Source organism: Erythrolamprus reginae, chromosome 7 (genome assembly GCF_031021105.1).
Source record: "Erythrolamprus reginae isolate rEryReg1 chromosome 7, rEryReg1.hap1, whole genome shotgun sequence".
Lineage (NCBI taxonomy): Eukaryota > Metazoa > Chordata > Lepidosauria > Squamata > Dipsadidae > Erythrolamprus > Erythrolamprus reginae.
In genome coordinates this window covers 71,137,373-71,150,723 of record NC_091956.1, presented here as the reverse complement: position 1 = coordinate 71,150,723, position 13,351 = coordinate 71,137,373, and the positions used below count along the sequence as shown (strand labels likewise).

The following is a 13,351-nucleotide window of genomic DNA, read 5'->3' as shown; positions in this document are numbered from 1 at the left end:
GTTTGTAAGACGAAACAATGTTTCCCATAGGAATCAATGGAAAAGCGATTAATGTGTGCAAGCCCAAGATTCACTCCTTTTGCCAGCCGAAGTGCCCGTTTTTGCGCTGCTGGGATTCCCCTGAGGCTCCCTCCATGGGAAACCCCACCTCTGGACTTCTGTGTTTTTGTGATACTGCAGGGGAATCCCAGCATCACAAAAATGAGGGCTTCTCTGGCAACGGAAGTCCAGAGGTGGGGTTTCCATGCGAGGGGAGCCTCAGTGAAATCGCAGCATCGCAAAAACACCAAAGTCCTCGAAACTCCACCTTCGGACCTCTGTGTTTTTGCGATGCTGCGATTTCACTGAGGCTCCCCTCGCATGGAAACCCCACCTGCGGACTTATGTTGCCAGCGAAGCACCCGTTTTTGCGCTGCTGGGATTTCCCTGCAACATCACAAAAACACGGAAGTCCAGAGGTGGGGTTTCCCATGGATGGGAGCCTCAGGAGAATCCCAGCAGTGCAAAAGCGGGTACTTCGCTGGCAATGGAAGTCCAGAGGTGGTGTTTCCCAGCGGCGGTGGTGGGTTTGTAAGGTGAAAATAATTTGTAAGAAGAGGCAAAAAAATCTTAAACCCCGGGTTTGTATCTCGAAAAGTTTGTATGACGAGGCGTTTGTAAGACATATCACTGTATTCCCAAAACACAAGTATTGTAGTAGTAGTTATACAACTTATAAATATTTGCTTAGAACATATAAAAATATAGCAGTGTATACAGAACTTTCTTGACCCTTCTTAGAATAAATCTTATATTTTAATATGTATTTTAGTTTAATCAGTTTTCAATTCTTTTCCTGAAATATAGCTCATATTACTAATAACAGTGTACTAATCAGATTTGTGACTGGGTTTCCCTTACTAATAAGAAACTAGCAGGTATCTTCTGTACGTAGTTTTAAGACGTGAAATAGCAGTGTGCATGAAATAGAAATTATGGTGGCTTTTTTTTTTTAAAAAAAGAATTCATTACATTTCCTAAATTCTGCAAAATCTTTCTGAGCCAGCTGCAGAGAGCTGAACAAACTCAGAATATTTTGGTGGTTACTTATTTTAGCTCGAACAAATTCAGACAGGTCTTACATGAAAGTAAGTCCTGCAGAGTAATGCAGAGTAGAGCAAAGCTACTACATCTTACTACTCTCTTCCCTCCACATTGTATGGCCTGTCCATCAGTCTGCCAAGTCATGTTGCCTAGTTCCTTTCTTTCCCTCCATCCCCTTATCCTACACAAGTTAACAACAATATTTTTGGCTTTAGTTATGGAATTTCCAGTTAGATGCAGGCCATCTATCTTTCTTGCATTTCCTTTTTCTTATTCCAAGAACTTTGGTGATAGCTAAGGGAGGCATGGTAAGAAAGACACTGAGAAAATCAAAAGAGAATGGATTTTAAATGTTTTAGATAAAGACAAGGACATCAACAATGGTTCTGACTGGCTTCCAGCATCACATATCCAATAGAGCTGCCTGCTTTACCCATATCTTTTTAATGTTTTCCCTTCCTAACCTCTCCTTAATTGTGGTCTATGACCAATCTGCCTGGCTTATAACTGATCCTTCCCCCAAATTGTTTGGCCTGAAATACAGATTTTCAGTCCAGGCACAGATCACTGCAAAATAATTGTTCCATACATAGGAGGCTTCAGGAGACGATTGAGATTCCAGGTCATGATTGTAGCAAAGGTGCTTTTTCGGGAGGCTAACTTTTTCTTTCTTCAAAAGTAAAAACAAGAAAGTCCAGTGGCCTCTTGAAAAAGGAGCTTTGGGAGGTTTGAAGAGGAAATATTTTTCACATCAATAAGGTAAAGTTTTTAAATTAGAATTTATGATTCCTGACATGACCAAATCTACAAGGGTTTGTATTGTGTTAAGAAGTTTTTTTGCTACTAAAGATTTACTAATCCTTATTTTCTTTCTCTGTTCAGGATTTAGAAACTTGCCTCTTGAGGACCAAATTACTTTAATACAGTATTCTTGGATGTGCTTATCATCATTTGCCTTGAGCTGGAGATCATACAGACATACAAATAGCCAGTTTCTTTATTTTGCTCCTGACTTGGTCTTTAATGAGTAAGTTATCCAATAAATGCTTGTTTTTTTCAATAAAGTTATAAAATAAAACTCTGCTACAATGTGATACATATAGAATGCAAAGCTGTGAAGGAATACAAATACTAGAAAATGAGCATATGGAAACATCTTTCTCACATGTGTTTTTCTTGTCCTTATCTTTAATTTGCATCTGTCATTGTATATGTTTCCAAAGCTTCAACATTTAATTGGCTTTGACAAATAACTAATGTAACATAACTTAACATAAAATAACATAACTTAAAGAAAAAGAATGTTCAATGTATCTATTTACTTTTACACAATTTGAGAATATTTGCATTATTTTTTTAAAAGTTTATTGAAGTTTATAGGAGTACACAGGTCAGTGTAAATTCATTACAATTATCTGTTCTGATTTCAGGCTAATTCGTATAATAATTAGAATAAAGGAATTCTCAATGCATCTCAATGTAAAACATATCTTTATTTTCTCCTCTACATTTCAACACTGCATGCAGTTTTCTTTCCTTACATTTTTATCTCAACAATTAAGTAGATAAGCTTGGAAGTAACATGAAAGACATTCCACAAGTCTTTCTAAAATTTATGATTAATTAGGGCTAGCCAGGAATCATAAAGAAACAAATAATAAATCACACTTCATGCTTAACCCTTCGGAGTAAATTCGGGATGCAGCTATTCTTTTTGCAAGATTGAACAAATTCAGCGTCTCTTCCGTTTCACACCCGGATGTGACATAATTGATTAATTAATTACTCTCTAATATCTCCACCCTCTTTCTTCCCGGCGTTTCTGTAACCTTTGAAAACGAGCGTCCCTCCATCTGTGGTCTCCCCCATTTGAGTCACTTGAACTCATCTCTATGTCATTAGCTCCGTGGTCTACACTAACATTCCTAGCTGTCGGTAGAGCAGGGAGATTTATGATCTCTAAATCCCAGCCATCCTCCCAATCTGAAAACTCCTCAGGCTGCAAGGGAGTACACACAACAATTACTAATTTTGGAAGAAGCCTTTTTTATACCACACAGCAATAATTGTATGTGTCATTTATTTCTTTGCTGTGGGCTCCTTCCTTTTCGAACTAGAAACATAACATCTTGACTATATTAGCCATGCTTGTACCATAAAAACAAGGATTCAAATCAAAAACACCGCTGAAGCTCGTGCGAAGGAAGTGAGCTACTTTGATGAAATTATTCATTCTCTCTTAATGGAACAACAGCAACAGATATCATATTGAAAATTACTCTTGAAATTGTTTTAGGTTGTTAAACTACCTTTTGTGCCCTGAGTGGAGAAAAAAAAATCAAAGTTACATGCAGAATATGTGTAATAGTTCTTCAGATGCTGTTTATGAAAATTATGAAAACTAAAAACCCTGAATCATACTTTCAAGAGTTGCTTGATGCAGTCAAATTAGTCTGACACGGTAGATCTATTATATATTAATTGCACTGGATTGAGATGGATTTTATGTAAAGGAAATTTTACATTATGTTAAAATACACGGCTTTTTCCCTTCTACTTACAAAAAGCCTAATATAGAGGAACCTCCAGTGGTTGTGCCTGTTAGTTATTAATAGAATATTTAAATAATTAGAAGATTATTGGAGCTAGGAAGGAAGTCTCAGTACCAGAAGTCCAGATTGTTTCTTTGTCACACTATTTTTATAAAAGTAACAAGGCAAAATATTGTCTAGATCAGCCAGAGTTTCTGTGGGAATCTACAGATCCTTGAGATACTGCTAGTTGTTCTGCAAACAATCACAATTGCAAAAAAGCATCATTTTTTACTTTTGCATGCTACATACTGCTAGCACTTGGATGGTGGGAATAATTTCACCTGCTGTTGCTTACCTGTTAAGACTATTAATAATAATAATAATAATAATAATAATAATAATAATAATAACAACAACAACAACAACAACAACAACAACAACAACAACAGAGTTGGAAGGGACCTTGCAGGTCTTCTAGTCCAAACCCCTGCCTGGGCAGGAAACCCTATACTATTTCAGACAGATGTTTACCCAACATCTTCTTAAAAACTTCCAGTATTAGAACATTCACAACTTCCAGTATTAGAACATTCACAACTCCGAGTCTTCGGAGAGGGGCGGCATACAAATCTAATAAATTATTATTATTATTCTGGAGGCAAGCTGTTCCACTGATTAATTGTTCTAATTGTCAGGAAATTTCTCCTTAGTTCTAAGTTGCTTATCTCCTTGTTTATTTTTAACCCATTGCTTCTTGTTCTACCCTCAGGTGCTTTGGAGAATAGGTTGATTCCTTCTTCTTTGTGGCAACCCTGAGATTGGACTTATTTTTATTTGAGGAAAAAGAAGATGATGTTTACAACGGCTGAAGGCTGTTGAATAAGAAGTGAAAAGTCTTATTTTCCTCAAATAAAAAACAATCCAGTTGGCTTTGTGTGGGGGAGAGAACCTTTGTGTCAACCCTTACCTGGATGACTGAGAATCTCCATAAATCTAATCAATTATTATGTAGTCTAACAAAATTAAAGTTTGTTTTTTGATTGTTTCAGGATAGAGGTCATAGAACAATGAATTTAAATTCCAGGAAAGCCAATGCCAGTTAAATGTTAGGAAACCCGGGGCTCATTTTCTATATTTGGCGTAACATGATCTTCAGAAGTACAAAAGAACTTGTTATTTAATTTCTTTTTCAGTTAAATACTGAAATAATTGACCCAAAATAAATATTGGAAATACCTTCTTTGATTAAACTTCTTTGAATTTGTACTGAAAATTATTAAAAAAAGGCTTAAAGAATATCTAGAGGACTAGCAGCATTTTGCAGTGCTTACATGTTCAAAACTTGCTAGCTGTTGTCCAAAATTGATCTCAGATTATGTACTCTTTTTATGGTATTAAAAAAGAGAATTAGGTTAGCCCAAGAGAGCTATGGGATCATTTTTGACTTGCCAGTGATGTACCTATATCTAGATGAGAACTAATTGTTAAGTGATTAAGATATATTAAGAATGAGAAAACAAATTCAAATGCACAGCTTATATAAATATATAAACAATATATTTAAATGTGTAGCTGAAACTATGTTTAAAGGTAGATGTTGAAAATTTTAACTTTCTAGAAGTTTTGCAATATTAACTTTAACATTAACATGAAGTACTGTATTTTTCGGAATATAAGATTCACCCTTTTCCTCCCTAAAGAAGGCTGCTAATTTGTGTGTGTCTTATACTTTGAATGTAATTCCCCCCCACCCAGCTCCAAGTAGCTGCTAACGATATTTTCAGCTCTTACCTTGTAGGCTCTTTCATTGTTTCTCTCTGCAAAGAATATTTTCGAAGCCCTAAATCTTTGCAGGGTTATTTTCGTTGCTATAACTTGCTCTGAATAAGTTTCTTTTCAGCCCTAACCAGGTGTTAACGATGTTCCCTGCTCTTACCGGCTTGCAAGCTCTTTCATTATTACTCTCTGCTAAGAATATTTTCCAAACTCTGCCTTTGTAGGAGTTTTTTTTCATTCTCTACTTGCTCTGAATGTTTCTTTCCAGCCCTAACCAGGTGCTTACAGTGTTCCCAGCTCTTACTGGCTTGCAAGCTCTTTCATTGTTACTCTCTCCGAATAAGGTTTTTTTAAAAGCCCTAACCAGGAGATAAAATAATGTGCTGAAGCTGACCAGACTAAGGACGTTAGCCAGATTAATATCTGGTAAGCAGATTCTTTTCCCTGTTTTCCTCCCCAAAAACTAAGATGTGTCTTATATTCCGGTGCATCTTATACTCTGAAAAATACATTATTTCCTGGTCCTCTTCAAATATTTTGTGCTGTAATTTAAGATCACCCGTTTTTCCTGTTTTGTAGGACAACATTCTTTTGGATACTTCAGTTATAGCCCTTTAGATATTGCTTCTTCTCCAGACTATAAATGCCCAACGCTTACAAATATTGCTTTAAGATCCTTTATCAACTTTGTTGTTTCTCTGAATGTATTCCATCTCATCAATAAGTACAATATAGATGGGATTTGGCTAATGGGCATATCTTGTTTTTGACATCTTTTCTGTGGATTCAATTACAGTTGCTTTTTTTACTATTTACTTTACACTGTTGTCTCATAACAAGAAAAAAACATTTTGGATCCCCCCCCTTTTTTGCATGTGTAGGTAGGTAGGTAGGTAGGTAGGTAGGTAGGAAGGAAGGAAGGAAGGAAGGAAGGAAGGAAGGAAGGAAGGAAGGAAGGAACGAAGGAAGGAAGGAAGGAAGGAAGGAAGGAAGGAAGGAAGTTTGCTTTGGCACGACTTTTTCCTGGCTCCTGCCAAGAAATGGATTCCTTTCTAAATTCTCACCAACCAATTGTTTAATTATTTGTTTCTGAATTTTGCTCGGTGTCACTGTCAAGCTGACTTGGTTTTTTTTTTTTAATTTATTTTATTTTATTTATTTTGTCCAATACACAATGAGGGTTTTAGTGGGTATATATCTATATATACATAATAAAATACATGATGAAGGTTATAGAGGAGATGCTCATAGTAAAATATATCTAAGAAATAATAGAAAAGAAGATATAGTAATAGAACATATCAATGAAAGAATAGAAGAAGAGATATAGGAATAGAAGAAAGGGATATGAGATATAGGAGAGCAATAGGACAGGGGATGGAAGGCACTCTAGTGCACTTGTACTCACCCCTTACTGACCTCTTAGGAATCTGGATAGGTCAACCGTAGATAATCTAAGGGTAAAGTGTTGGGGGTTTGGGGATGACACTATGGAGTCCGGTAATGAGTTCCACGCTTCGACAATTCGGTTACTTGAAGTCATATTTTTTACAGTCAAGTTTGGAGCTGTTAATATTAAGTTTAAATCTGTTGTGTGCTCTTGTGTTGTTGTGGTTGAAGCTGAAGTAGTCGCCGACAAACAGGACGTTGCAGCATATGATCTTCTGGGCAATACTTAGATCTTGTTTAAGGCGTCTTAGTTCTAAACTTTCTAGGCCCAGGATTAAAAGTCTAGTCTCATAGGGTATTCTATTTCGAGTGGAGGAATGAAGGGCCCTTCTGGACATTTTCAAGGGTGTTAATGTCTGAGATGCGATATGGGTTCCAAACATATGAGCTGTATTCGAGGATGGGTCTGGCAAAAGTTTTGTAAGCTCTGGTAAGTAGTGTGAGATTGTCAGAGCAGAAGCTACGTAGGATTAGGTTTACAACTCTTGAAGCCTTCTTGGCTATATTGTTGCAGTGGGCTTTGGCACTTAAATCTTTTGTTATTAGTATACCAAGGTCTTTAACTGAGTGGGGTTATATTGTTTCTTTTTTCTTTTTAAGAGTAGAATAACAGTTACCTATCTCAAGTCATATTTTCTAAAAGTTCACAGGAAGAGACACTAATAACATCTATTTATAACTTTTGAATATAATTGCTCTTCTGGGTAATTGAAGTTATCCATTTAACAGTTAATTTCCTAACCCTAATTTTATTAACCCTTGATTTTTCACTCACTGTATGTGTTAGTGGTTCTGAGCAGTTACATTTGAATTCGTGGGTAGTGGGGAGAGTAATGCAAATTAGGAGCTGAAGACCTCTGCTTGCTTGCTCTTTATCTGTTTACTATCCTACCATTTTCTGGTAGGAATTGGCTACTTACTTACTTACTTACTTACTTACTTACTTACTTACTTACTTACTTACCGTACTTACTTACTTACCTTACTTACTTACTTACTTACTTACTTACTTACTTACTTACTTACTTACTTACTTATCTTTTTCTTCATTTTACTATTATCATAGTTGAAAAAGCCACTTTTCTTGCTTTTAGCTTCTATGTTCATTTGGTGGTTTAGCCTTTCTAACCTGTTTTATAGCGATATTATATATTTGCTGATAGTAATTAGCAAATATACTGCTCAAAAAAATAAAGGGAATGCTCAAATAACGCATCCTAGATCTAAATGAATGAAATATTCTCATTGAATACTTTGTTCTGTACAAAGTTGAATGTGCACAACAGCAGGTGAAATTGATTGTCAATCAGTGTTGCTTCCTAAGTGGACAGTTTGATTTCACAGAATTTTGATTTACTTGGAGTTATATTGTGTTGTTTAAGTGTTCCCTTAATTTTTTTTAAGTAGTATATAATGATTACACTTACAGTTTAATACTTACAAATGTTCCTTTTAACTCTAAGCTGCCATTCTTTTTGAAATGCTATGAAATTAGACTTTTAGTATCTTACCATTCCTAAGTTTCCAACTTTCCTAGACTTCTTTTGGATTTTTGTCCATAAGGGCTCAATTTACCATTCTATATACTTAATAAAATTAGCTTTTAAAAAAATCTGGGATGCAGGTACATCTATGCTCTGATTTCTTTTTTGAGAATATGGCAAACCTCAGGATAATGTGATCAATTCCTCTTAAGCTTTCACTGCTTTCATTCTTTAATTAATTAATAATAATAATAATAATAATTTATTAGATTTGTATGCCGCCCCTCTCCGAAGAATTCGGGGAATTAGTCGTTCCCTGTTGGAAATCTAGTTCAACAGATCTCCCTTGTTGCTTTTTCTATGAAAAATAAAATAATTGATAACAAATTTTTGACGGTTGACTGCATTGATTTTTCTCCTATAGCCATAGGTTTGTTATTTCTCATTCTTTGTATTTTTACCAAATGCTTTCAACTGAATTTTCATGTTTCCTCCTTCCTCTTCTTTATTGGTTTACATATTATTTTAGTCATGATGAAGGATTACGTTCAGTATTCCCTCTAATTTTGGGGGGGGGACGGAAAAGTATAGTGTCTGAGCGGCAGTCCCTTCAGGACTGGGCGGCACAGAAATAATAAATAAATAAACAAACAAACAAACAAATAAAAAACCCACCCTGTTTTGCCTCAGAGAATTTCAAAATAAAATACTGTACTGTGTGTCTATAACAGTGAGCTCATAATAGGGCAACTCTATCAATATTAGTGTTTTTTAGCGTTTTTTAAATTAAATTAAATTATTTTAGTGTTTTTTAAATTATTAGATTTGTTTTTTACATTGTTCTTGTTATTTTTGTGAGCCACCCCGAGTCTGCGGAGAGGGGCGGCATACAAATCTAATAAATAAATAAATAAATAAATAAATAAATATCAAAATGCCACTTAAATAGTTGAGCTAGTTTCAAACTAGATTTTGATTTTCTTTCTCTCTTCCTTACTCCCATTCTTTTTCTTTCTCTTTTCCTTCCTCTCTTTTTTCTACCTGTTTCTCTCTCTTCCTCTCTCTCTCCTTCCCTCTCACTCTTTCCCTCTCGGCTTCTGGGCAGGTTTGGAAAACTCTGAGTTGATGATGATTTTTAAGTGAGCAATTGCTCACTGCTCAGCTTAGAGGGAACTATGATTACGTTCCAATGTAGAATTCAACATGGGAAAGCTATGGTGCATTTTCCAATTCAGTATCAAACTGTTAGCTGTTATAAAGACAGCTACATGAACACAAGATAGTTATTTGCAGTAGGGAGCAATTGTGCACGTGAAGACTTCTATGTGAGCTGGAAATTGGATAATGCAGATTTTCAGCTCATATGGAAGAGTTTCTCTATTATTTTCTGTTATGCCCCACCACCATCCTTAGGAAGAACTAAACATTTTGCACGCCCCCAATTCTCCACCGGGATGATTGCAGTTTTTGGCACACTTTCACTGAAAAAACGCAAGTGGTTTATCAGCATGATTGGGGTGTAATGTTTAAGTGATGCTTTAATTTATTTGGCTTAATGCTGTCTGCTGGCAACATTTTTAGTTAAAAGGGACATTTGTAAGTAAACATACTGGTCTTTCTTCATCTCCCACATAGTGAAGCCAAGCCCTATAGGTTTCATCATATTTCCTCATCTTAGCTTTCGAGAGACTTACGTTTATATCATTATTTCTCTCTCTCTCCTCCTTCCTTTTCATTCCTGTTAAATATTTTTCCATGGTGTCTCTACACTTGTTATCTACACTTCATATCTCTTGTTCTGTGCTGTGTGCTATTCTTTGGTGTGGCAAAAAGGGAAAAAAAGTTCTCCATGGTCAAATGCCCCCCCCGCATTGCTCCGTGGGGAGGATCCCTTGGGGGCATCCCACTTTTTGAGAAGCACTGCCTTATAGAGAAGATGACTCATCACTATTGACAATCATATGACATCTCACAACATGATACACAGAGAAGAAGGGCTACAGTGCATTGTTCAACCTGCATTGAAATCTCTATAAGAATATATGACCTGAATAAGGTCATAAATCATTCCTGGAGAGGTCTGTAATATGGTAAATGATTTAGCTTTACTAGATAAATGGTCAAAGCAATGGAAACTGCAGTTTAATGTTTCCAAATGTAAAATAATGCACTTGGGGAAAAGGAATCCTCAATCTGAGTATTGCATTGGCAGTTCTGTGTTAGCAAAAACTTCAGAAGAGAAGGATTTAGGGGTAGTGATTTCTGAAAGTCTCAAAATGGGTGAGCAGTGTGGTCAGGCGGTAGGAAAAGCAAGTAGGATGCTTGGCTGCATAGCTAGAGGTATAACAAGCAGGAAGAGGGAGATTGTGATCCCCTTATATAGAGCGCTGGTGAGACCACATTTGGAATACTGTGTTCAGTTCTGGAGACCTCACCTACAAAAAGATATTGAACGGTTCCAAAGACGGGCTACAAGAATGGTGGAAGGTCTTAAGCCTAAAACGTATCAGGAAAGACTTAATGAACTCAATCTATATAGTCTGGAGGACAGAAGGAAAAGGGGGGGACATGATCGAAACATTTAAATATGTTAAAGGGTTAAATAAGGTTCAGGGGGGAAGTGTTTTTAATAGGAAAGTGAACACAAGAACAAGGGAGCACAATCTGAAGTTAGTTGGGGGAAAGATCAAAAGCAACATGAGAAAATATTATTTTACTGAAAGAGTAGTAGATCCTTGGAACAAACTTCCAGCAGACGTGGTTGGTAAATCCACAGTAACTGAATTTAAACGTGCCTGGGATAAACATATCCATTGTAAGATAAAATACAGGAAATAGTATAAGGGCAGACTAGATGGACCATGAGGTCTTTTTCTGCCGTCAGTCTTCTATGTTTCTAAAATTTTTCCCTACCGATTCTGTGCGCATGGCAGGGGAAGGATACTGCAAAATCTCTATTGCAATGCCATTCTGGGGTCAGCCAGAGGTGGTATTTGCCAGTTCTCATAATTACTCAAAATTTCCGCTACTGGTTCTCCAGAACCCATCAGAAACTGCTGAATTTCACCCCTGACCTGAACTATTGTATTATGTCAAACAAATACTCTCAGACCTAACTTGAAGAATTTTGCTTTTATTAGCATTCTTAGAATATAAAGGTTTATGTGTTTCATTATCACCCAGGGATAGTTGCAAATACAGTGCAAACAGAATAAATAGGCTTAGCAGAAGTTTTCTAACATTTCGCACCATCAAACTATATTTGTACTGCTTGTGCCCCCAACATGTTCCTGATTTCAGTAAATTACCTATCAACATGCTCTACACTGTCTGCTAAGATTCTTTTAATTTGGGGAAAATTGATTTGCTGCAAAGCAAAGCATCACTCTAATTGATATTTTTCACAATGCCCCTCAGCCATCATCTCAATCTCAAAAGCATTACTGGAAAATTAAATGCTGGGGGTCTCTAGCCCAGTGCTTTGCATACTTTCTGATATATGAGTATTTTTTTAAAAATAAAGTTTATTGGTTGACAAAAGGTAAATGGGGGGAGGGAAATGGGGTACATAAATTTAAAAAGGGATAGGAATAAATATTACATGATATTGTATTTTGACATATATATCTTACTTTGTAACAAAAATTCAATGTACACATTTATATCTTATTACTATAAATATTTCATTTTTCTGTCTTATCTTATTATTGATAAGTAGTAATAGGGATAGTAAGAAAGATATTTATAGAGAGGTAGTTAGGAAGATAAGCTTATGATTTTATAAAGTATTTATAAAATAATAAGAGAGGGAGAAGAGGGAGGATCTGCCTAGATGACAGACGTTATCAGGAGATACGACATGGTGTAATAATATGTTAATGGGTGTGTCAGTAATACCGTGTTTCCCCGAAAGTAAGACAGTGTCTTACTTTCTTTTTACCCCCAAAAGCCCCACTACGTCTTACTTTCGGGGTATGTCTTACATTGGAAAAAAATTGAAAGGGTCGCGTTCCCGAAGGCATCTCCCCAGAGTCCAGAAGGGCACGCGTGGAGCCGCAGACGCGTGTCGGGGAAGCGTGTGTCTGGAGGGGAGGAGCCGCTCTGCGCAGTTGGGCAGCCCCACCTGCCTGCCGGAAAGGAGGCGGGCGAAGGAGGGCGCAGCTCCGGCCGCTCGCCTCGGAGCCGGTTGGCCTCGCTGGCCGCTTGCAGCCGAGCCTCGGCAGGGGAAGAGGCGGTGGCGCCGCGGCAAGGCGAAGGCGAGGGGCGCGCGGGGAGCTTGGAAGCGACGTCATCGGGCTCCCTCCCGGCAATACCCCCGTGTTTCCCTGAAAGTAAGACATATGTCTTACTTTCGGGGTACGGCTTATATTAGCCGACCCCCCTGAAACCCCCGATACGTCTTACAATCGGGGGTGTCTTACTATCGGGGAAACGGTATATCAGTAATGAAAATAATTTAAAAAAAAGAAAGAAAGAGAAAAGAAAATATATTTATGTAAGTATTGGAAAAGAGAAAAGCTGTGATTCAGTTAGTATGGAATAAAGTAATTAGTTGGATTATATTGTTATCGTGTGAACGGTTGTTTAATTGAGTTTAAGAAACAGGTAAAAAAGAGTAATGTTGTCGGAATCTAATTTTGTTTTATTTTATTATTATTATTTATTTATTTGTCAATTTATTTATTTATTTATTTATTTTAAGTGTCGGTATTGAAATTAATTTATTAGTCAATAATATTTTGAGTTCAAACGGTTGCGAGGTAAGATATATGAGTATTGTGTTATTATCCATACCCAAGCACTCCACATTTGTTTGCTACCTCCCAAAAACTAGATACTTAGTGTGTTTTTGCAGACCTGAGTCAGGAAAAGCATACACAATATAGAATAGAATAGAATTTTTATTGGCCAAGTGTGATTGGACACACAAGGAATTTGTCTTGGTGCATATGCTCTCAGCGTACATAAAATAAAATATACATTTGTCAAGAATCATGTGATACAACACTTAATGATTGCCATAGG

The 13,351-nt window shown here is 36.6% G+C and overlaps 1 protein-coding gene across 8 annotated transcripts in view; it reads left to right on the top strand.

Moving 5' to 3' along the window:
- NR3C2 (nuclear receptor subfamily 3 group C member 2) overlaps positions 1-13,351 on the top strand; it is a 180,419-nt gene that overhangs the window by 127,923 nt on the left and 39,145 nt on the right. For all 8 annotated transcript variants that reach the window (XM_070757795.1, XM_070757800.1, XM_070757799.1 and 5 more), the window contains exon 6: positions 1,966-2,110. In XM_070757795.1, the coding sequence (XP_070613896.1) occupies positions 1,966-2,110 (145 nt within the window). The remainder of the gene's footprint in view (positions 1-1,965; positions 2,111-13,351) is intronic.